Source organism: Bos javanicus, chromosome 6, assembly GCF_032452875.1.
Source record: "Bos javanicus breed banteng chromosome 6, ARS-OSU_banteng_1.0, whole genome shotgun sequence".
NCBI classification, from domain to species: domain Eukaryota; kingdom Metazoa; phylum Chordata; class Mammalia; order Artiodactyla; family Bovidae; genus Bos; species Bos javanicus.
The window spans coordinates 22,576,395-22,600,148 of record NC_083873.1 but is presented as its reverse complement, the minus strand read 5'-3'; the positions used below and the strand labels follow the sequence as shown (position 1 = coordinate 22,600,148).

Below are 23,754 nucleotides of genomic sequence, written 5' to 3'. Positions count from 1 at the left end.
TGGCCCCAGTCTGCATTTCCAACTGTCTCCCACAACACCCCTTCTTGTCAAACTGAACCGCTCCATACAAGCACCATGATTACTCTCGTCCTCTCCTTGGCACATTCTTTCTCTTCCTGGGATGTCTTTATTCATTCTCTTCCTGAGTTCAAGTTCTACCATCCTTTCCAGATTCAGGGCAATGTCTCTTCTGCTCGAAAGCCTCTGGATTCTCCCCTCTTTTGAGGTTTTGTATCACTTCAACTGTAGCTCTTTTGTAGTACTCTTCACTTGAATTATCACCTTTTATGATATTATAAGTTAAGTACAGTCACGTCCATCAACAAGAAAGCTCCATCAGAGGGAAAGGAGCCAAATGCAGTTGAGTTATTCAGCTCCTTAACTGCACGTTTGGAGTCCTACTTGCTACTGTGCTGGGTGCTATGGGATGAATACAGCTTTGGGGATATTTAATTTCCTTTTTAAATTTTTTATTTATTTTTTAATTGGTGGAAAATTGCTTTACAGTTTTGTGTTGGTTTCTGCCATACACCAGTGCAATCAGTCATGATTATATACATAATCCCCTCCCTCCTGAGCCTGTCTCCCCTCCCTCTACCCTCACCCCTCTAGATTGTCACAGAGCACCAGACTGGGCTCCCTGTGTTATTTAGCAACTTCCCACTATCTGTTTTACACATGATAGTGTGTATATATTTATCAGTGCTTTTTAAATTTTTTATTTATTTTTTAATTGGTGGAAAATTGCTTTACAGTTTTGTGTTGGTTTCTGCCGTACACCAGTACAATCAGTCATGATTATATACATAATCCCCTCCCTCCTGAGCCTGTCTCCCCTCCCTCTACCCTCACCCCTGTAGATTGTCACAGAGCACCAGATGGGCTCCCTGTGTTATTTAGCAACTTCCCACTATCTGTTTTACACATGATAGTGTATATGTATTTATCAGTGCTGAAATATCTAATTTCACTTTCCTCAACACAACTGAGGCATAATCAGCTTACTCCTTTCCATTTCCATCACACCCTTTGTGTCTTGGGAGAGGTCAGGGGATAACAGGAAAGGAACGAGGCCATTTGTCACATACAGGGCAGTTTTCACTGTGATCCAGAGACAATGCAGGCCTTCTTCTGATGCCTTTATGTTTGGATGACATAGATAATTCTTAAAATTTTATTAGCAATATGAAGAATTTCAAAAGAGAAAAATGACTTTTACTTTAAGTTGACATTCTTAATTGGGGCATTATAAAAGCACTCAATCTAAAATGTTCATACTTACGCCTTTCCCTGGACATGAACACTCTGTGTTGTCTGGTCCTAGATCGGGAAAAAGAAATCATCCGCCAGGCAGCTCTTCAGCAGACGAAGGAGATGGACCTCAGCGTGGTACGGCTCATGTTTACAGCTTTCCTTCCAGACAGCACCGGCAGCTTCACGAGGCGTCTGGAACCTGTGGTGTCGGACGCCATCTATGACAGCAGTGAGTACGCGACTCCTGACCTGAGGCAGCTTGCTGCAAAGTCAGGAACAGACTTCCATCCCCACCCTGGCAGTTACTGACTAGGTCTGGTTCCTGGGGCAAGTAACTTAATCCCTTGGAGCCTCACGTTTATCATCTGCAAAATAAGAATACCGAAGTCTAGCTTAAAAAGTTGATGTCAAGATTAAAAGTGAAATATGGTGAGGCGCTCAATAAATCTCCTTCCTCATGTTTGTTATAGTCTTTTACATGCAATGCCAAATTTCTTATTATTTATGAATTCTTTGCTATGAGGATATATTGCTGGTGCTCTTAGATGGGAAAAATAGCTGGGGCTCTGAAGAGAAGTTAATAAAAGATAACTCTTATACTTACCCATTTTCATTCTTGCATGTTACAGCTTTATCCATTTGGGAACTTCAGGTTAGCTAAATGAGCAGTACAGATATTTTGATGTTTTGTGGCTTCAAAATTCTATTTCCATCTGTAGTTCCTGGAGTTTTTGAAGAGTTTTACAGTGGTCTTTGGCATTTACCATGCAGATTTCTTATTTGGTATGCATGGGATTTATTAAACAGATATTTCCAAACTGTCTGTAAGGGCAGTATTTAGGCTCATTAAAAGGTCATAGAGTTTAGTCTAAGTAGAAAACTCCATGCCCCAAGTACAGCAACTAACTGATTTCTCTAATTTAAACAGGTTTAAAGGGAAGTGAAAGTTTTATAAAATGTTGTAGGCTCCTATACCAAAGATCACTTTAAAATGCAGCTGTTAGAGCGAAAAAAAAAAAAGGAAGCTTTTATACTATTACCACACAAAACTTTTATGTCTTAACCACACAGAATTCTAATTTAGTTTGGGAAAAGGAAATATAATATCTTCATTTTTCTTTTCTATAGAATAAAAATTAATCGTTTTAGAATACTGTACTTTCCCTAAATGTCTAGGGCTCTTGTAAATGGTGTATCAGTACCATGGATGTAAGTTTGGGGTTAAAGTCTTGACCTAATTGAAATTCCACACATCCTTTAGCTTGGAACTTCCTGAAACATCAGAAAAGTTCTTTCTCTTTCTCTATTAATGTCTCTTACTGTGTTCGTGGGAGAAATGAATACTGCTCCTTTCTGCCTTATCTATTTTGGGGATAATGAATGAGCCATGCCCAAGCAGTGCTCTGAGGATTTCAGAAGGCACTTTTTATCCATATTTTTGTTATAGCAGTATGAGTGAAAGCATCTATTTGAACTTTCTTTTGGTTAAGTATGCTTTGGTTAAGGTCCCTCACAGGAGGTTAGCATGTGAAGCTGAGGATAAATCATGATGTTTGTTGTTTTTCTCCTGTGAACAGAAGCCCCCAATGCATCTAACTTGAAAATAGTAAGAATGGACAGGACAGCTGGATGTGTAACTGGAGGGGAAGAGATTTATCTTCTCTGTGACAAGGTTCAGAAAGGTAAATACATGCTCTGATCTCAAGATGTGAAGTGTAATTCTGAGTGTGTTTGTGAGTCACTTTTTGGCAGTGAGCCAAGTAACATCTCTCCTCTGGCATAGAACCTATCCTTTTAAAAATTTATACATTTCATCTCTTCCAAAATTAAGTTGTCCATGTTATTTTTTAACCCAACTAATTCATTTAAAATTTTCAACAGAAGTGAAGTCAAAGTCAAAGTCACTTAGTCATGTCCGACTCTTTGCAATCCCATGAACTATACAGTCCATGGAATTCTCTAGGCCAGAATACTGGAGTGGGTAGCCTTTCCCTTCTCCAGGGAATCTTCCCAACCCAGGGATCAAATCCAGGTCTCCCTTATTATAAAGAGAAATAAGAAAATAGTGATCATTGTAATCAGTGATATTTCAGTGCTTTTTTAAACTTCGATATGTGAACTTTAAATAAATGAGTAATAGCCCACTTACACACACATGCGCATGATAAGTGTTTTACATAGTGTAAAATTGTTAATTTTTTTCTCTTAACAGTGCTTTGTTGCAACACTGAGAGTTTCTCTGGATATCTTCACATGACACTATGATGTCATTTAAGAAAAAAGAAAGAATAAGCATTATAAGAAAAGTCTCAGAGCATATTTCTTTCATAATTTTCGCTTTCAGCAAAGGTCTTGGCATTTATCTCTCACTAGATATAGCACCGGAGAAGGCAATGGCACCCCACTCCAGTACTCTTGCCTGGAAAACCCCATGGATGGAGGAGCCTGGTGGGCTCCAGTCCATGTGGTCGCTGAGAGTCGGGCACGACTGAGCGACTTCACTTTCACTTTTCACTTTCATGCATTGGAGAAGGAAATGGCAACCCACTCCAGTGTTCTTGCCTGGAGAATCTCAGGGACGGAGGAGCCTAGTGGGCTGCCGTCTATGGGGTCACACAGAGTCGGACATGACTGAAGTGACTTAGCAGTAGCAGTAGTAGCAGTAGATATAGCACAAGATTTATAAGTTAGGAAAAGCAGAAAGAGATTGTTATTTTCTCAAGCTTTACTCATTTTTAAAACCATGAAAGGTATACCATAATAAAGATACACTCACTACAAGCAGTTACCCAGCTGCTTACTCTAATGAGCATTTTCAGAGTAAGCAGCTGTATAACTGGAAACTTAGCTCCTATTTAAAGAACTATGGCTTTATAAAAAGAAAATTGTCCTTTGAGGCTAAATCCGCTGAGATAAAAAGTCAGAAAAAATGAGATCAGATTTTAAGATAAAGGTGTATATCTTTGTCCCCAAAATGTTTACACTTTCTCTGCAGATTCTGGTATCAGCTTTCTTTTAGCCAATTCTATCCAAGTAATGTGCATTTCCAGATTCCTGGGTGTGCATACTATGAGTAAACACAATCTAAGTACCTTTATTTGTAAATGTGACTCTTAGTCATCATCATTACATTGAAATAGCTAATTAAGAGAAGTTTTATACCCAGCTTAAAGAATCTGAATAACTAGGTCCAGGGTAGTCCTATGAATGTCTTACTCAACCCTAATATTTCTAAAATTCTATTTAAATAGAAATATACATTTAGTTTTTGCAAGTTCATAGTGTACTCCTCCCTGTGAATTAGGAAGTGAAGCCAGGGAGATGCTTCACTTGAGTTATATTGTAATATTTCTGCAGGAGTAGAATCCATGACTAAAGTGTGAAATTAAGACATTCTAATTTAACCCGAAGGGACTAGACCAACACGTAATTTAGCAGTTTCTCAATAGGGACTATTAGAATATTGTAGAGAGGTAGCATAGTAGGATGTTTAAGAGCCTGGAGTCTGAACCTTCAGTGTCCGTGTTCAAATCCTGGTCTCTCCCCTTACTAACTGTTCAACCTTAGATAAGTTACTTAACCTCTTTGAACTCCAGTTTCTTTTTCTTTTCTGCAGAATGAGGATATCAATAGTATACTTGCATCACAGAGTTGAAGATGAAATCAGTTAATATATGCATATAAAATCACTTAGAACAGTGTCTGCCAAATAGTAAACTTTATATAAATTAAATATTATTATATAAATCTGTATCAAGGTGAACCACCTTTTGGGATTCTGATATTCTTCACTATCTTTCATGTTCCTGGGGAGTGAATTGGTTTAGGGTTCGAGAAGTGGGAAAGTCAAAGATTGATTAAGAGAAAACTCAGATTGAATAGGTAAATCTAGAATTCTGTCCTTGTAAATGAAACGTGGGGCCCATTACTATGGTAACAAAAAATTTTACTCAAAATTTTAAATAATTTAGAAGTCTATTTTATATGAATTACTTTCAAAAAAGGTTGAGTACATAGTAGGTAGACTCTTGAACCAGCTTTGTTTTTCATCACATTTATGAATGTTATTATACTGTGTGAAATTATACACCGGAACGTGACTGTTTACAGATGACATCCAGATTCGATTTTATGAAGAGGAGGAAAACGGTGGAATTTGGGAAGGATTTGGAGATTTTTCCCCCACAGATGTTCATAGACAAGTAAGTGGATGATGATAAGGAAGATGGTACTACGTTTTCTGCCTTGTTGAAATTCAGTACTTAGATTCCAAGTATAAAAAAGGAAAAATGATAAGTTTAACTTTCATCAAAGTGCACTGTGTCTTGGAGGTGTTCCAGAAAAGTTACCTAGAATAATGGGTAGAGCTCTGTCAGGTATCCGATCACCTAGATGCAAGGCTGTGACCCTCAAATCCTTAAGTAGACATGTGTTATGTATTTCACCAGTCTGTTCAGACTAATAACATATGTCATAGACTGAGTGAATAAAACAAAAGCAGTTTTTTGCTTATGGTTCTGGAGCCTGTAAGTCCCAGATTAAGGTCTGACAGGGTTGGTTCCTGATGAGGGCTCTCTTCCTCGTTGGCAGACAGCCATCTTCTTGTTATGTCCTAACGTGGCAGAGAGAGAAGCAGCTCTCTGGTATCTCTCCTTTTTATTTTTCTCTTTTTTGGTGCCTCTTCTTTTAAGACCACTAATCCTATCCAATCAGGGCCTTACCCTTATGACATCATTTAACCTTACTTATTTCCATAAAGGCCCTATCTCCAAATAGAGCCACACTACTGGGGCTTCATCATATGACTTTGGGGGAAACACAGTTAGTCTTTAACGGTATTCTCCCAGAGTAACATGAGGAGACCTGTTAAAAGGGTATTCTAATGAAGAGTGTTGACAGGAGGAGTCTTCTAGTTGAGGCTGATATCATCATGATAAATCAAGATCTCCCAGAAACAACTGAGTATGTGACAGATGAAAATGGTCAGTCCACATCTTAACAATTACTCTGAGTGATTGAGGAATACAATTTTCACACACACACAAAATGGAAACAATCCAAATGTCCATCAGCTAGTGGCCAGTTAAGTAAATGTGAGGGGATATTGTACAGTTATTAAGAAAGAATGAATACAGACTAACATGGAAAGGTCTCAAAGATACAACACTGAAATTTTTTAAAAGATAGATATGAAACAAAGTGTATATAAAAAAGATTCTGTGTTCATGTTTACATAGCATAAAGAAACTCTGGAAGGTTCTGTGTATAACTGTTAGATTAAACATTAATTTTGTGGATGAAATTAAAAAAAACTAAACCTGACTATTCTTATACTAGCAGATGTCAAGGAGGCTGTCTTAGAGGTGTTAGATGCCCTGCGTGTGTCTAGAGCCTTGGCCATCCTCACCTCACATATGCTGACCCTGTCACAGTGTCTCCCTTAAGGGTTTCGTTTTTTGCTGTGGTTGTTGGCTGGCCAGGAGGCCAGTAGTGGTACCAGCCATGCTCCTCTCTCTCTTTCCATTATGTCTTTATGATATTGCTATAAATAATCTTGGAGGCTTTTAAGGCTAATTTGGAAAAGAGGATGTATGCAATGTATTTTATTCACATGTTTATTTATACTGAAAGACATTTGAAACTTTAGACAAGTGAACTAATGAGGATTTGCAGTACATTGGCATAATCTTATATTTCAGTTTCACATTGGCAATTTAATAAAAATATATGGGTATAGAATTCCAAGGTTGTAACTTTCTCTGCTGCTAAGTCACTTCAGTCGTGTCTGACTCTGTGCGACCCCATAGACGGCAACCCACCAGGCTCCCCGTCCCTGGGATTCTCCAGGCAAGAACACTGGAGTGGGTTGCCATTTCCTTCTCCAATGCATGAAAGTGAAAAGTGAAAGTGAAGTCACTCAGTTGTGTCTGACCCTCAGCGACCTCATGGACTGCAGCCTTCCAGGCTCCTCCATCCATGGGATTTTCCAGGCAAGAGTACTGGAGTGGGGTGCCATTGCCTTGTCCGAACTTTCTCTAGGGTTGTATTTTTTTTTTAAGACATTGTGTCTAAGCATTGGGCATAAAGAATGTGTTTAATGAGTACCACTGCTGTAAAAGAAATGTAGTCCTACTCCAACATTTGGATCTTTGTATCCTGCAGTTTGCCATTGTCTTCAAAACTCCAAAGTATAAAGATGTCAACATTACAAAACCAGCCTCCGTGTTCGTCCAGCTTCGGAGGAAATCTGATTTGGAAACTAGCGAACCAAAACCTTTCCTCTACTATCCTGAAATCAAAGGTAACTCGGTTATTTAAACACTTGCGCTTGTTCCAACAAGAGGACAGGCTGTTGAGAAGAGGTCAGGCAGTCACCTCCTTTGACCAGCCTCCTAGTAACTGGTCCATGGGTCCATGGTACTTCTTTTTAGAGAAGAAAGAAGTAATATATGATTTTAGGGTCATAGAATTAAGTCTAGCCTTTTAAAATAATGTTATTTCCACCGAGTTTTATATGGGGTTGAGCATTTAAAATTTCTCTTTGAATTTGAGAATCTATCATATATTGAATAACTCAGGGGTCAGGCAGTTGAGATGAAAATGTAAGGCTTGCTGAATAGGAGAATCAGCCACTGGCCTCACTGAGTCACAGAAGACTCAGCCACCATGCAGTGCAGAGCTATAACAATGGTAAGGCAGCACTCTATTCCCCACGAAGGATGCCTCAAGAAGGAGAGAAAATAGTCTCCTTAAATTGCTATAATGCAAATTATTATTTTGGTAGTTCTGAAAGTAAAACAGCCATAAAAACATAGGATAATGCCAAGGAGAGAGAACCCTAGATTCTGAAGAAGCCACAAGAAGAAAGCTTCTTCAAAGTCATGAAAGTTGGGCATGTCTTTCAGTAGTTGAGTGTGCCACAGAGAAGGAAAGGGTTTCCCTGGCTTAGGAACAGTTAGTGTATGTTCAGAGAAAAGTGAGGCTAAGGCGCACCCAGATGGACTCCTGAAGGAAGGTAGGGCCAGGCTCTGGGGTGCTGTGATTGGAGCCTACAGAATTGTGCTTTGAAATGGGAAAGGGGAAGGACCAAGCCAGTTTAGATTCAGAATGATGCCTCTGCCTTCTCTACATAGACCCTGAAGACACTGTCTGGGCAGCAGTGAGTCAGAAGAATAATGCAAGAATCCAAGTAAGAAAGGGAGAGGTTAGTGAAGATCTTAGCGCAGTGATGATGTCAGGAGGACCCAGCTGTTAGTTGGGGTAAGAAGTAAAGGAGAAAATCAGGAGTCATAGATGATTCTAGGAATTCTCACCTGGGAAGATTGTGATGTGGATGAATTGATGAAGGATCAGTGGAGCAGAAGTAGATTTGGGTGGGCAAAGGCAGAGGTCAGTTTAAATCACGTTGCATTTTAGGTTCCTGTGGCAGATTCCAAATAGGCCATTCAAAAGACAGGACTGGAATCCAAGCGGGCAGAATGGGAAATTCAGCCATGAGAATCCTCTCAAAAAGAGTGTAACAGGCCCCAAGAGTATTTGTTAACCTGGAGTCCACTGACTCCTCTGCAGGTCCATGGATAGAAATGTACTTTAAAACAACTGGGTTTCTTTGTAATTCTGTTTTCTATTTTACATACTGAAAACTATGATCCTAAGAAGAGATCCAGGCTGCAAAAGAAGCTGTGGCACAAACAAAATTAGAAGGCCCTGTACTAGGGGGAAGTGAGAGTGGGGAGGGACGAGGCACCCAGGTCCTGGCTGAGGTTGGAAGCCGCAAAGGTGCTGCAGCAGCAGCGCACATGCCCGCTGATCCTGTGATGGCAGCATGTGATGGCTGATCTTCTAAGAGGGCTTGCTTTTCCTAGAATTCATGTTGTGGCAGGAGCATTTAGAAAATGGTTCCGTGCATTCTTCTTTTCTGAGCTTGTGACATCGCCACAGATGGGTCAGGTTCATAGAGCATTTTGTTGATGGTTTGAAAACACTGTCAGCAGAGAAGACTTTTTTTATCTCCTTTTTTATCTGTACATAAAATTTCATGTGAAATTCCAGTGTATAAAGCTGAGCAGCTCTGTGCAAAATGAGGTGGCAAGCCCTGCCCACTTGGCTTCCCCAGGTTACCTCTCCTCACTTGCCCGCTTTGGATTAACATCCTTCTAAAAAAGTAGACACAAAACAGAAACAGGGCAAATTTTTTGGACTTTCTGAGGGGAAAAAAAATAGATTTCTTCCCTCACAACATGCTCCAGTTAATGTCAATTTTTCCAATACAGAGAATTGGTTAAATAAAGGCAACTCAGACTACCTACGCATGTATGAGCCTAGAAATATTCAAAGCTGAACTTGGTTTCTAGGCTGCCTGAGTCTCTTTCCCAGTGGTATCTGTGCATGGATACAGCAAGGGTAGATGAGACTATTACTGTTATTGCTACTCTATTATAGTAGGAGCTGTCTTGGATTGGGGTCTCCTGAAAGTTCAAAACTTCACTTCTATGCGAGAAGCACTTACCTTCCAGGCTATCACTGACTAAAAATCCCATCTATACAAATAGTATGAAAAGAACCACCTGGAAAAATAAGAGTTAATAGTTGAGCTCCACAGAAAGAATGGCCAGTACGTACTGGGATTGAGTTGTGAAATGGTGTGCGTGGTCTAAGTCACTTGAGTCGTTTTCGACTCTTTAAGACCCTGTGGACTGTAGCCCACCAGGCTCTTCTGTCCATGGAATTCTGCAGGCAATACTGGAGTGGGTTGCCATGCCCTCCTCCAGGGGATCTTCCCAACCCAGGGATTGAACCCACATCTCTTGCGTCTCCTGAATTGGCAGGTGGGTTCTTTACCACTAGCGCCACCTGGGAAGCCCTGTTGTGAGATTAGAAGTGTTTTATTGAAGATAACAAATTACCTTAGTCTATAAAAACTTCTGGATTATAAAATCCCAGGTTGAAATAATCACAAGGGGAAATAATCACACCAGACCTGTGACTGGCCGGAAAAGTAGCAGGCCATTTAGCATCAGAGTAACTGTATGGAAATGAATCCAAACTATACAACCCAAAGAATCACTGTCTTCATTTCTCAGAAGTCATTGAACATACCTTCCACTGCCCCCAGCTCCTGGAGTCACTGTCTATCTCATTACCTCATTTTATATTCTTCACTTATTTTTATCAATATGTAAAATTATCTTACCGATTAATTTATGTGCCTGTTATTTGTACTTCTAGTAGGAAGAATGTTCTTGAGATCGCAGGTTTGGTCTTTCATGTTTATTGCTACATTTCAAACAATATATGTCACACAGAAGGTGTTTATTAAATATCTGAGACCTGAGTTACTGATTGACCCACTGATTTGCCGTCCTTATCCCAAACACTAGTAACGTGTTGGGTGCCACCGAGCAGGACAATAGACAAAGCAATATGTAATACTCCTCTTGTTGCAGAGAATCATCCAGCCCTGAACTCTGCACCCTTTATGGCCACTGCCATTGTGTCTCGTTAAAATGTCATGTCTCATTAAAGGGTCATGGAGATGGTTGGGTCCAAGGAAACAATCAAAATAATCAAGAGAGGGATGGTTGGCAAGGGAAGAAGATAGTTGAGGAGCCTTTGTACAAAAGCAAAGACCAAAATGACTTCTCAGTCTGAAAAGATAGGGATTAGGAAGAAATAGGATCGTAATCTTTCAATTACGAAAGGGATGGTCAGGATAAATGCAGACATCTTTCTTTACTAGCAAACTAGGACCCAGAGAGCAAGAATGAGGTCCTTTTAAGGCACATGCACAGCAAAAGGTGGTAGAGGCTAGAGTTGTACCGACATTTTGTGAACTAAGCTGTTCTCTTAAGTCATCCTGTGTTAAAGGAAGTGAAGATGTGTTAGAGTGTTTCCCAAAAAGCGATGACATAATGGACTGCTCAGTAGACCTTGCATCTGATCTTCACTCTGCCCTGACCTCTACAAGTCCCTTAACATCCCAGCTTTGGTTTCCTCTTCTGTAAAGAAGAGCTTGTACTGAGCCCTTTTAGAATAGGTTGATGTTTCATAGTACATCCCACAGTCCACTGTCAGAAACACACCACAAGGTTGAGTGAACCCAGCGTGAAAGTCCCCATGTTCAAGTCCGTAGGAATTCAGACTGCAGGTTCTTTTATTTTAAAAAAGCTTGTTGTGGAGTTTACTGTATCTGTTTCTTGTCACTGACATCTTAATGACTGTAGGATAGTTAATATTTTTTAAATTGACTCTTAAAAATTCCCATTTTACAATGATGTAACCAGTGACTGTCCCTTTTTATAAGTCAAAAGGAATACCAAATGATCTCTTTGCTAGAAAGCATGTCAGTGGGTATTTATTTCTGAAGATGTATGTGTTGTCTGGTTTGCTCTTGTATTTCATATTACTGATGAACAAATATCTCATGTAAGATCAACAGTTTATAGGATGAGTAATAATTCTGTTAGTCATGATACAAATTTCTCTATGGAGAAATTTTGTAAATCTGTCCAAAACCTTTTGATAAGGAAATTGTTCAAGTTTTTCCACTTTGAAGTCACCCTTTTCTAGTGGGAGCATGTTTTCGTCAAAGTTGACCCATGCTGGCTTTTGTTTTCCTGAGTCTGGACAGGATTTGTTTTTAAAAGATGATTTTTAAAGTATACTTTGCTACCCTACTTTCCCCTGCTTCATCTTTCAACTGCCCTTAGATGTTCATGAGATAATCAGTAAACAACAGCATTCTTCCTAGCCCTGAGACGGCTGAAACAACCACAGAATTAGAAATTTTGAAGATCTTTCTGAACATAAACAATTACCAGAACTGACCTGAAGAACCAGAAATAGGACAATTGTTAAGTATTGCGCTGCTGATTGAAAAAAAAAGAATACCCTATTAAACAAAACCCAAAAAGCTTCTTTCACTCCTGTGTTTCAAAAGAGAGAAGGGAGAAAAAAATATATGGTGGGAAAATCAGAGAAGGTAAAGAAAGGGAAACAGAAAGAAGAAACAAGAATGCAACGATAGACCACAAAGGCGCTGGCAGAACTCAGAGGGGCCATGGGGCTGGTGAGAAGTGAGAGAAAAATAGAGCAATCACATGAGGACTGAGGGAGAAAGGTCTAAACAGTATCAAACCTGGACAGTCAAAAATCTCAGCGGGCATCACTGCATTTTAGTCAAGTAGTGGTCTTAAACTTTTTAGCCTCACGCATTTCATGAGTCACCAACAACTACAGATCCCTCTCTTGTCTTTCTGGGATCCACCCATTTTTATTCTCATGGTGACCACCAAGGAGCAGCTTCTGTCACTTTCTGTCCTGTCTCTGCTTCTTACCCATGCACTGGTGCCAGACTGATCTTCCTAAAACACCACCCTGTCCACAGCGTCCCCAGTTCAGAAACAGTGCATGGCTCTCCTGCCTGTAAATTAAATCCCTTAGGTTCACAGTCCAGGTGCTTGACAATGTGGTCCCATTCAGCCCCGATTCTCACCAATTCCTTGTAGAAAATTTCCACTTCAGCTAAACTGATGCCCTGCTGTTCTCATAAGCGTGCAGCGCACATTGGTCCCTTTGTTTCTTTCTCTCTGCATCCCCTCCCCAGAGCATCTTCCCTTTGCCCCCTGCTAATGGAAGGTTGATTCTGGAAGTCTTTCCTGAATTTCCAGCTCATGGGTACTCCCTCGAAGTCTTCCCTTAAACTCCTGGAACCCTAGTTGGCACCATGAATTTAACATACATAGTATTATCGTGTCCTCTCTGTCTTTCCCCTAAACCTTAAAATTATATTGGAGGGTTCTTGACAGCAAGGGCATGATGTCATACTTCTCTTTATCCACAGCACTTAGCTCACTGTAGATGCATAGTAAATGTTAGCTGATTAGTAACAGTTGTTTTGTATGACCATGTGAAAATGCTCAGTAGTGTTTTTCTCATTCAGTTTTTTCAGTATCTCCGTCTCTGATGGGCAGTCTAATGTCTCACTAACTTGAATGACATGGGGGACTTAATCTACTCCAGAAAGAATTGGGTGTGTACTGTTCTGTGGTCTCTCTGAGGCTAGTTCTTGGTCTTCGTATTCATTGGAATAAATATAATGCTTCTTGAAATTTGGCATCTCTTCCTCCTTGGGTGTTTTCTGTTTCCCTTTAAGATGTTTAAAAATACCATCAGAATCAATATTCTTTCTGTGGCCAGTAGTGGAACTGAATCAATCTCTTCTCCTTTGGTTTCTCTTCCTTTAAATACAGATAAAGAGGAAGTGCAAAGGAAACGACAGAAGCTCATGCCCAATTTCTCGGACAGTTTCGGCGGTGGCAGCGGTGCTGGATCCGGAGGCGGGGGCATGTTTGGCAGCGGTGGTGGAGGTGGGGGTGCTGGAAGTACCGGCCCAGGTATGAACCAAGGCTGTTCTTTCGCGTCAGAGAGGGTGGATTTCCTTCTCCTAGATTTCCTTGTCTATGCCTTGAGTAGTTGTGACATTACTGAACATGACTGTTATTGTTTAGGGTCTAATTCATGTCTGACTCTTTTATGATCCTATGGACTGTAGCTCACAAGGCTCCTCTGTCCATGGGATTCTCCAGGCAAGAATACCGGAGTGGGTTGCCATTTCCTTCTCCAGGGGATCTTCCCGACCCAGGGATTGAACCCATGTCTCCTGCGTTGGCAGGCAGATTTCTTTACTGCTGAACCACCAGGGAACTCCATTGAACATGATGTATTAACATTCATTAAAATTTTCCAGGACTTCCCTGGCAGTCCAGTGGTTGAGACCATGCTTCCCCTGCAGGAGGCATGGGTTTAACCCCTGGTCGGAGTAAAATCCTGCATGCAGTGCAGCATGGCCAAAAAAGAAAAATTTCCCAGTAAACTTTTTTCAAAGAAACACATGTTGAATTTATAATATGTAGATTGGTTCAGTTTAGTCGCTGAGTCGTGTCCGACTCTTTGCGAATATGTAGATAGATAATACCGAAAACTGTAAGAAGAAAAAAAAGTCATGAAATCAGTTATCCAAAGAATACTTCTTAACATTTTGGTATATTACCACCTCATGTTTTTTTGAAGGGCAGAGGAGGCGGATACAGTTGTCTTGGTATTCTTTGGAAACGTTGAAAAGGTTTCATTTTATATTTATGCTATATTATAGAAAAGTTGAAAATATATAAAATCCTGACATTACAGATTAGCTATTTAATTTTTTGTGTGTATATATATAAATATATAATATATATTTATACATATACATATACATTTATACATATACAAGCATAGCTGTGTTCCTCATTGTATATATTATTTTAATCCATTTAGTCATATGACCTATTCATTATTCTCACATGATTGTCTATAGAGTTATGTAAGCTGTTTTTTCCTAACAGTTTAACATAAGCATTCTCCATGGTTATATAAATTTTACATAAGCATAATTGTTACGTATCATTTTAATGATTCATAATATTTCATCAAGTGACTTGAACATTGTTTCCTAATTTTTTTTATATAAAATGCACTGAACTCCGCTATCCACATTGCTTTTCTTTTATTCCAGTTTACTTCTGTAAATTAAATTCTTTGAAGTAAAATTACTAAGTCACAGAGTATGACTGATATCCACTGGTACCCCAAAGAGTTTTACCAGCTTACGCCTCCACCAAAAAAGGCATGCGAGTGACCAGTGGGGGCGTGTTTCTATTGAGGAGTCAGTAGATGTGTTTGGTTTGGTTCAGTTTTTTCTCTCCAGAGGTTAGTTCACTGTCTTCTGTGTCCGCCAGTCCGAGTCTGGGTGGTAGCCCCTCGACGTTAGGCTCTCCCCACCGTGAGGGAGTGGGAGGCCTCAGATATGAACTTCTGCACACTCCCCAGAGTCTGGCTTCTGCCCAAGTGGCCAGACTGTCAGCCAGGCCAGAATGGAATGTTCAGGATCCCACGACCCCGTGATGCGTCTTACTAACTCACAACAGAAGCGACGTGTCAGACACACCGAAGCCTGTGCTCACCTGATGGGGGGGGAGGCTCTTTTTTTTCAATTGTCATGAGGTTTCAATTGTTACACCTGCCATTTCAGGGTATGGCTTCCCCCACTATGGATTCCCCACGTATGGCGGAATTACCTTCCATACTGGAACCACTAAATCTAATGCTGGGATGAAGCATGGTAAGTAGCGCTTTTTTTTTTTTTCCCCAGTCATTACTAACACAACATTATCTTGAAAACTAATAAACGCAAATAAATTAAGACAATAACTTCTTTCCCCAAAACTATCATTTCCTGTGGAGAGTAGACATTCTATTCCTGATGCTCTGTTTATATTTATATATTTACTTTGTACGTGGCATGAACAGGGGAAAGATAAGAACATTAGGAAAAAGCATAAAGAGACTTACCTATTCAAACGTAACATCACCAAACTTACCTATTCTCTCTCTCTCTTTTTTTTTTTAATCAAATACTACACTTTTGAAGACATTTAGAATTTTATAGGGATGGTCTTTTCTCATCAAATGTACCCTCTAATTAGCAGTTGTTCATGTGTTCATGCTTCATATTACATGTCCATTCCAGTGTTGTTGCTGTTCATTCACCCAGTCTTGTCAGACTCTTTGCAACCCCATGAACTGCAGCACACCAGGCCTCCCTATCCCTCATCATCTCCCAAAATTTGCCCAAGTTCATGTCCATTGCATTGGTGATGCCATCCAGCCATCGCATCCTCTGACACCCTCTTCTGCCCTCAGTCTTTCCCAGCATCAGGGCCTTTTCCAATGAGTTGGCTGTTTGCATCAGATGACCAAAATACTGGAGTTTCAACTTCAGCATCAGTCCTTCCAACAAGTTTTCAGGGTTGATTTCCCTTAAGATTGACTGGTTGATCTCCTTGTAGTCCAACGGATTCTCAGGAGTCTTCTCCAGCATCACAGATCAAAGGCATCAATTCTTCGATGTACAATTCCAGTGTACCTATTGAAAAAAGAATACAAAAAGGTCTTCTCGTGTGTTCAACAGATGTTGAACATGTCAGATGCTTTTACATGTTTTAATCATCTTCTTGATTCCACTCACTGTAAAGAAAATATTAGTTTCTCCATTTTATAGAGAGAGCACATCAAGGTTCACAGATGACCATTTACTCACTGAAGGTACCTATTTGTTAGTGGCAGGACCAGAATTTGAACCAGGTCTGCCTGTAAAACCTCAGTGCTCTCATAGTAGCTGTCATATAGTGTAGTGAGACCTGAATGAGGATGATCAGAAACTGCACAGGTTAGCTCCCACAGTGAAGAATATGAATTTAGACCACATCTTCACAATTTGCTTGAGCACTGGATGGGGAAAATAGCTGCTCTGCTTTCAAGAATTTTAAAAATGCCACTTCCTTGTAATTCCTAGAAGAGCTTTACTTCATTTTCCTCCTTTCCAAATAAACAGGATAAGATGTACATTTTTAGAAATGTAAAAATATGTTTTTTAAGCTCTTAAAGTTCTCATCACAAGAAAAGAATTTGTAACTCTATACACTGATAGATGTTAAACTGGATTTATTGTAATGATCATTTTGCAACTTACACAAATATTGAGTCGTCATATTGTATATGTAAAATTATTACAATGTTATATGTCAATGATACCTCAATTTAAAAAAAGTTTTCTGGAAGTGACTTTAAAATAGCTTCAAACTGGGTTACTTATGACCATTTTTTAAACAATTTTTACCCATTATGATTTATTCTCTGTGATACTGTTGTTAAAGAGTTCAGTGATTTGCACTCATAAGTTATATAGCCAAGAGGCAACCAAGTATAATACAAAGAATGGCTCTGAAGTCTTTGCACTGAAAGCTGTACAAAGTTTCTTTCTTCAGGAAAATAAGAATGAAAATAAACAAAAGTAACAAATAGCTGCCTAGGTCCCACAATTTCAAGAGAAAATAACATCAACAGTTAGTGACATTGTAGGTGTTAACATATCCTGGAAAACAGATCATTTTAAAAGGAATTTTAAATTAACTGTTTTTCTTTTCCCTTTGCAGTAAACCTGCCTCTACCTTTGGCTGACCTTTGCTGAAACAGTGAATTATAACTGAATAGATTTTACTGAGAAAAGGCTGATTTTTTTTTTTTTTTTTGGCTTTTATCTTAGGAACCATAGACACCCCATCTAAAAATGACCCTGAAAGTTGTGGCAAGAGTGATGACAGAGAGGTTGTAAATCTCTCTGAGCAAGTAACAGAAACCACAGAACAAGATGGAGGATCCTGCAAGGGGGGCGCTGCAGCTAACCTGACGTGCTCCGTAGGAGTCAAGGAAGAGAACCGCAGCTTCCAGGGTGAGCGAGCTCGTGCAGGATGGAGGGTCGCGTGGCACTGGCTGGGGAGGGCTGAGTCAGGTCTGGGTGGAGAACCTGTTTCAGAAGACAGGTTTATCTCCTGTTGATCTGAAGACTGAAGATGACACATCCACATCGGGTTCCGTGTGCTCTTCGGAGCCCGGTATGCCTTTCGAAAAGCCTGTGCCGGGTCATTTTATTCACACTGGGGTTTCCATTTGCCCAGTGTTATCTCTGACAATAAAGTACAGACATTTACATATGCTTCTCCAGTCATGTCATGCAGTTTTAGGGTATCAGGAGAGATAATCTAAATCATTTCCACCACAGACAATAGAGAGCAGTTTGCATAATTTTGACAGTCTCCCTTCTCTGACTGTAGCTTGACTTGTCACACTGAGGTGGAACTTCGCCTGAAAATGGAACTTTACCCTTTATGCTACTGCCTTCTTTGGAGAATTAGGATTAGGAGAGACAGCGAAAATCTGGAACCAGTACCCATTAGGGTATGTGTCACGAGTCTGGGTCATCCCAGATTATGCTTGGAAGACCTCTTCTGTAAGAGAAAGACAGTAAATAAGTAGAACTGGGGTCTACATAGGGTTTCTGCTGCATGTTCTTTTTTTCTTTTCTTAAATAAATGTACACACCATGCTTAGCTAGGGGGCCATAAAAAACAGGCCACACACAGGATTTGGCCTGCAAGCCACAAGTTTCCTCCCACTGACCTTCAGGAAGCAAAGTTTACAAGAACACCAATGGCTGTAAAGCAACTATACCCCAGTAAAAATTAATAAAACAAAGTCACAGACGATAAAAATAAAGACCTAACAAACACCAGTGGCTCAGAGAGAGTCTGTCTGTCTGTGGCAGAGACTGGTTTTTGACACTTCCTGCCCAGCAAGAGAGTCATTTAAGATTCCAGTGAAGGATTATTTCCCCAAGAGATTGATTATTTACAACTGTGGCAAAATCCAGTGAACATTATTCGGAGATTGATTATTCCCCTTAAAATAACAGACATTTCTGAATTTCTTTTCCCCCAAAAAATTGTAGACAGGTTTTTTGAGATCAACCTCTATATTTATCAGTGAGCCAACATCCACTTGTGGTTTTTGCAGTGAACACAGTCCAAAAGCACTGAAAGGTGTGTGTGTGTGCGCGTGCTCGCTCAGTCGCATCCGAGTCTTTGCGACCCTGTGGACTGTAGCCTGCCAGGCTCCTCTGCCCATGGGATTCTCCAGGAAAAGACTCCACTTCCAGGGAATCTTCCCAGCCAAGGGATCGAACTTGTGTCTGCTGGGTTGGCAGCTGGATTCTGCCATTTGCGCTACCAGGGAGGGCCCTGAAAGGAGCATTTTCCACTAAATCAATGTGTCGCAGGGTCTCAGAGTGCTGATGCTGACGGTGTTGGCCCCAAGCATGCCATTCCTGTAGAGCAAGTGTGGGAAACTCAACTGTGACTGTGATCATTGCCTTGCAGATAACCTCTTTCTGGAGAAGGCTATGCAGCTGGCCAAGCAGCACGCCAACGCCCTCTTTGACTACGCAGTGACAGGAGACGTGAAGATGCTGCTGGCCGTCCAGCGCCATCTCACTGCCGTGCAGGATGAGAACGGGGACAGGTAAGTCAGGACTTTTGTAAACAAGGTGTTTTAAAGGGACAAAGAGAGAAAAGAATTGTGTGCATGCTGGCTAGAGATGAGATGAATTGATTGAAGTCACTGGATCCTGCTACTGAAGCATTCCCTCAAGAAAAAGAATGCAGTAAGGCTGAGTGGTGTGATCTGCCTCTCTATCCCATGGTTCCCACCTGTTGAGTTCTAAAATAGCTGGTTACTCATCTAAGAGTACAACAGTCTGGGTTAGAAAACTAAGATGTGTGTGGGGAATGGTACTTTTTGAAAAGCCCTGCTTCATTTGTTGGAATAAGATTTAGAATAATATCTAATAAACATTTTGTTTATTGGAATATTTTTGTTTATTGGAATAATGTAATAAAGTTTGGTCTTACCAAATGTCTAAAGTGCTTATTATCCCAACTGCATACCTGTGGTAACAGTAATCTCAAGGAAAAACCCAACAGAGAACAGCACAAGAGCAACAATGACAAAATGATTAAGAGGCCGTCGTCATTCTCTCCCGGTTGACAGTTCCTTCTCTACTGCCTGTGTTCACGGTCACCAGTCTGTGACTGGACCAGACTCTTCTGACTGCTCTCACCCACGTGGTGTGGGAATCTGCCCTTCCACCACCATGCTTCCCACCTTTGCTATTACAGGGCTCATAAGTGCAGGGACACCTGGCTTCTTTCTAAAACAGTTCTCCTCATCCTCTCACTGAGACTTCTAAAATAATCTCAAAAGCTGATAAAAATAGCAAGCAACAGCAGCTCTCAAGTCCAAGTCAAGTGGTTTGCTCAAAACCTTCCCTAAAATAGCATCAACAGTGAGAAATCCTTCTCTCTGGAAGAGCTCTTGGGTGCTGTGTCTTAAACCTAGTTTAAACACTGAACCAAATGCTTTAGGAAAGTGCCAACCTCGGGGTTTCAAAGAGAGACCTTTGTTCTCATTCCTTGCAGTGTAACCAAGGATGTGGTGTAACCACTGGCCTTGTTATACAGTATGGGAGGAACCAGCACAGCCGTCGTTGTGTAATGTCATCCACAGCAGAACGTGTTTTACAGGGTTAAATAATCCAGTTAGCATTCAGTAGCATATAACCACAAGAGAAAGCAGTTAACCAGGACAGGACAGCAGTATTGCAGATGACATTCTTAGGGACCAGCTGATGAGCCTAAGAAAGGTGAGTGCATGTTAAGTTAGAAAGGGACCGCGGGTGTCTGAAGGGAGGACTGTGAAAAGGGATACAGGCACACGCATTTAAGTGGGGGCATTGAGGCAAAGGTACGAACGTGTGTGAGGACCTGGAAATACATGGAGAGGCTGGGGATGGAGCCTTTCCTGCCCAGGCAGAAAGTGAATCCTTAGAATCCCCTCCCAGGCCCCCAAATACTCTCACGCAAGCACACCCTCCCTCTGGACTCCCCGCAGCGGGAAGCCAGACAGGTGAGACTGGGGAGACCAAGGAAGAGTCCTCATAAGAATGCAGACAGGAATAGCGTTGAGCCTTCACAGCTCAGGTCCTTGTTTTCACTGAGCTTATTGTATTCGGCTATTAATCTGAATCCTGTGGCCATTAGTCATCACAGAAAATACAATGAAAAAAAAAATAAAAACTTCTGGTACTGGGGAAATTCCCATGAGGGTGTGAAAATTTATGGGGGAGGGGGAATGTACTTCTGCTATGAAATGCTGAGCTACACATGGAAATTTTTAGGCAGTTTTTGAAGTACGACCTTTTTCTTGGTATACATACATCACGTCTGCATCAGACTTCAGGACCTTTTCATCCATCTTCTTTCAGTCCTAGGTTTCAAAAGATAGTACTGAAACCCTGAGATAATTCATTTAAAAATCCCTCTCAAATAATGATGCCACAGTTTAGTTTTTCAGGCTCTCTTATGTCAGTGTTAATCCCACGTAATACACACTTGCTATTGCCAAGAACGTGGCCTGAGTAAAATGACACCTGCCATGCTTAGAGAAAACGCAGCCTGTGCTCAAACCTCGTACGTGCTGCCACCACGGGCTCCTCCAGGTGTGCGCTGCACCGTGATCTCTCCATACCTCGGAGGGTTCCTCACCCTGGATGTTCACCACCACCCCACAGAGCAGCGCACACGTGCCCCTGAAGCAGGAGACCTTAAGGAATTAAGGGATGGCTTTGGAGCAAGACGGTCATGGACTTAATATATGACCTGGATTGAGTTCTCTTATACCCATAAGTCTCAGTTTCATCACCAAAAATTAAGGATAATGTTACCTACCTTGTAAGACTATGATTAATATGATAATGTATGTCAAATGCTTAGTGTAGTCTGGTACTAAAAGCTCTAAACAAATAGTACCCATTTTTTATTCTTGTTGTGTCATTTCCAATTAATTTTAATAGTAAATTTTTTTAGTAATTAAAAAAATTTTGTTCCTAGGACTGATGCTTGGCACCTGCCAATATTTTCAGCCTCATTACTGTAAGCCCTCAGTTTGTTCAGTCATCCTTATTTTAGTGTCTAAATTGTGTACCAGGGCTGTAAGGCTGACCCAGAGAGAACCAGCCTCCAAGAGGCTCAGAAGACAGAGAGGATGTACAGAAAACTGTAGTTGCTCAACCAAGCAGGAAACTTGAGCGGGGGACAGCTTGCTCTGCCTTGGAAACTGAGAAAGTCTTCTCCAAGGATGTAAGTTTTGGACTGGAGCATGAAGGATAAAGAGGCACTGTTGAGGCAGACAAGAGGAGCAAAACCATTCCAGGCAGCGGAGAGAATTCAGGGGGAGAAATAGAATCACATTGTTCCTCCAGAGGTTTGCATCAAGGCTTCTTCCTGTAGTTAAGAGCCTAACTCTACTCTCCCCTCTTGGGATCTAGGAAGTTCTTCAAGAGCCACCTCCTTGTATTTTGGAAGAGGGGGCAGGGCTAGGTGAGATAACTATATTTTTCTGAACAAATCCTAGGTCAGGCATATCATCTCATCATCATATCATCTGTGAGTCCAAGTAAGGCAGGGAAAAGTTAGAGAAGAAAATGCCCTGAAACCATAGTACAGAGGCAGGACTAGGATTTGAACTTGGAGACTTCTCTGCCTCAAAGTCCAGGCTCCTTTACATGTCAAGGAGTCTGAACTGAGCCCCGAGAAACCAGGCAGGCTCTGTAAGTGAGCAGGCAGTAGAGCACACCCATCTCAGATTCAGGATGTTTCATAGATTCCAGACATTTGCGCGCCAAAGGAAACTAGGTATGAGAGCCAAATTCAGTTTACAAATCTAATCCTATCGTGGGAACCTGTTTTCTTTTTTTTTTCCATTAACACTTTAGCTGATTATTGCCACTATATTTTTATTCCAGTGTCTTACACTTGGCAATCATCCACCTTCATAATCAGCTTGTGAGAGATCTGCTGGAAGTCACATCTGGCTTGATTTCTGATGAAATTATCAACATGAGAAATGATCTCTACCAGGTAAGCAGAAATATCAAGGAGACAATTGAAGAAAAACCCATGGTGTGTACGTGTGGTTGTGTGTGTATTAACAGTAGCATATAATGTTAACAGCAAAAATAAAACAACATGTCTCTGTAGGTAATATCAAAAAAGCCCATTACATAGGAATGTTCTTTTATGAATGAGGATCCTTTGATCTATGGGTATAATAGCAGTCACTCCACAATGAAATTCAGCATCCTGCCGAGAGACTGCAAACTTGAAGCTTCAGAAACTTGCCAAAGCAGACAGTCTACTGCAGGATAAATACATCACCCCTGTCGAGAAAAAATAGAATTGAAAAAACTTTTCAGTTAGAAAAGCCAGTGATTTACAAGAATTTTGAAGTGTGCTGAACATGTTGACAGCATCTAGATTAAATGGTTGTCAAATGAAGGGTGCTGAGTCAAGAATAAAGAAAACTAAAAAGGTTGCTTGAGAAGGAAAAAGTGTCCTTCAAAAAACAGAAAATTCAAAACACAAAATAATAATAATGTTCAAGGTGAAGAAAACAGGGAACACTAAAGAGATTTGCCCAAATCAGATTCACACAGAAATCGGGTAGACTTAAAAGCAGGCTGAGGAACTCTTGTTACAGAGGTCGTCAAGTATCTCAGAGAGCAGAGCTGACTGGAGACTCAGTGAGGCTGCCTGGTGGGCACACGCAGATTTCAGGTGAGGAAAGGAGACTGAGGGTGTCAGAAGCAAAGCTGGGATGCTGGTGCAAGGAGCCGCAGACCCCGGCCAGCCTCCCAGGCCAAGGGGCCATGCTGGGAGGAGGTGAGTAGGGTCTGCGCCCTCCCTCTCCCCCTGGTATTCTCCCTTCCTGCTGCCTTTTACCGGCCCCACCAGCCTTCTCTACAGCCTCCTGGTCTTGTGCCCTTCTCAGTTTTTCTGTTTTCTCCTTCCCTTCAAGACTCGAAATGACTTCCCAGTCCTCCCTGGCCTCCACGGCATGCACGGATGCCTGACTCAAGCCTATCCCTCCCTCTAAAAATACAGACACCACCATGTACAGTTATTTATACAGTAAAGGTGCTTGTTCCAGTTCTCAGTTTTTAAAGCAGTG

At 41.0% G+C, this 23,754-nt stretch overlaps 1 protein-coding gene across 5 annotated transcripts in view; it reads left to right on the top strand.

Annotated features, from left to right (window-relative positions):
• The window catches only part of NFKB1 (nuclear factor kappa B subunit 1), a 122,305-nt gene that overhangs the window by 84,030 nt on the left and 14,521 nt on the right, over window positions 1-23,754 (top strand). For all 5 annotated transcript variants that reach the window (XM_061419510.1, XM_061419508.1, XM_061419506.1 and 2 more), the window contains 9 exons: window positions 1,325-1,483; window positions 2,832-2,936; window positions 5,365-5,456; window positions 7,417-7,555; window positions 13,506-13,649; window positions 15,326-15,415; window positions 17,399-17,584; window positions 19,068-19,209; window positions 22,550-22,664. In XM_061419510.1, the coding sequence (XP_061275494.1) occupies window positions 1,325-1,483; window positions 2,832-2,936; window positions 5,365-5,456; window positions 7,417-7,555; window positions 13,506-13,649; window positions 15,326-15,415; window positions 17,399-17,584; window positions 19,068-19,209; window positions 22,550-22,664 (1,172 nt within the window). The remainder of the gene's footprint in view (window positions 1-1,324; window positions 1,484-2,831; window positions 2,937-5,364; window positions 5,457-7,416; window positions 7,556-13,505; window positions 13,650-15,325; window positions 15,416-17,398; window positions 17,585-19,067; window positions 19,210-22,549; window positions 22,665-23,754) is intronic.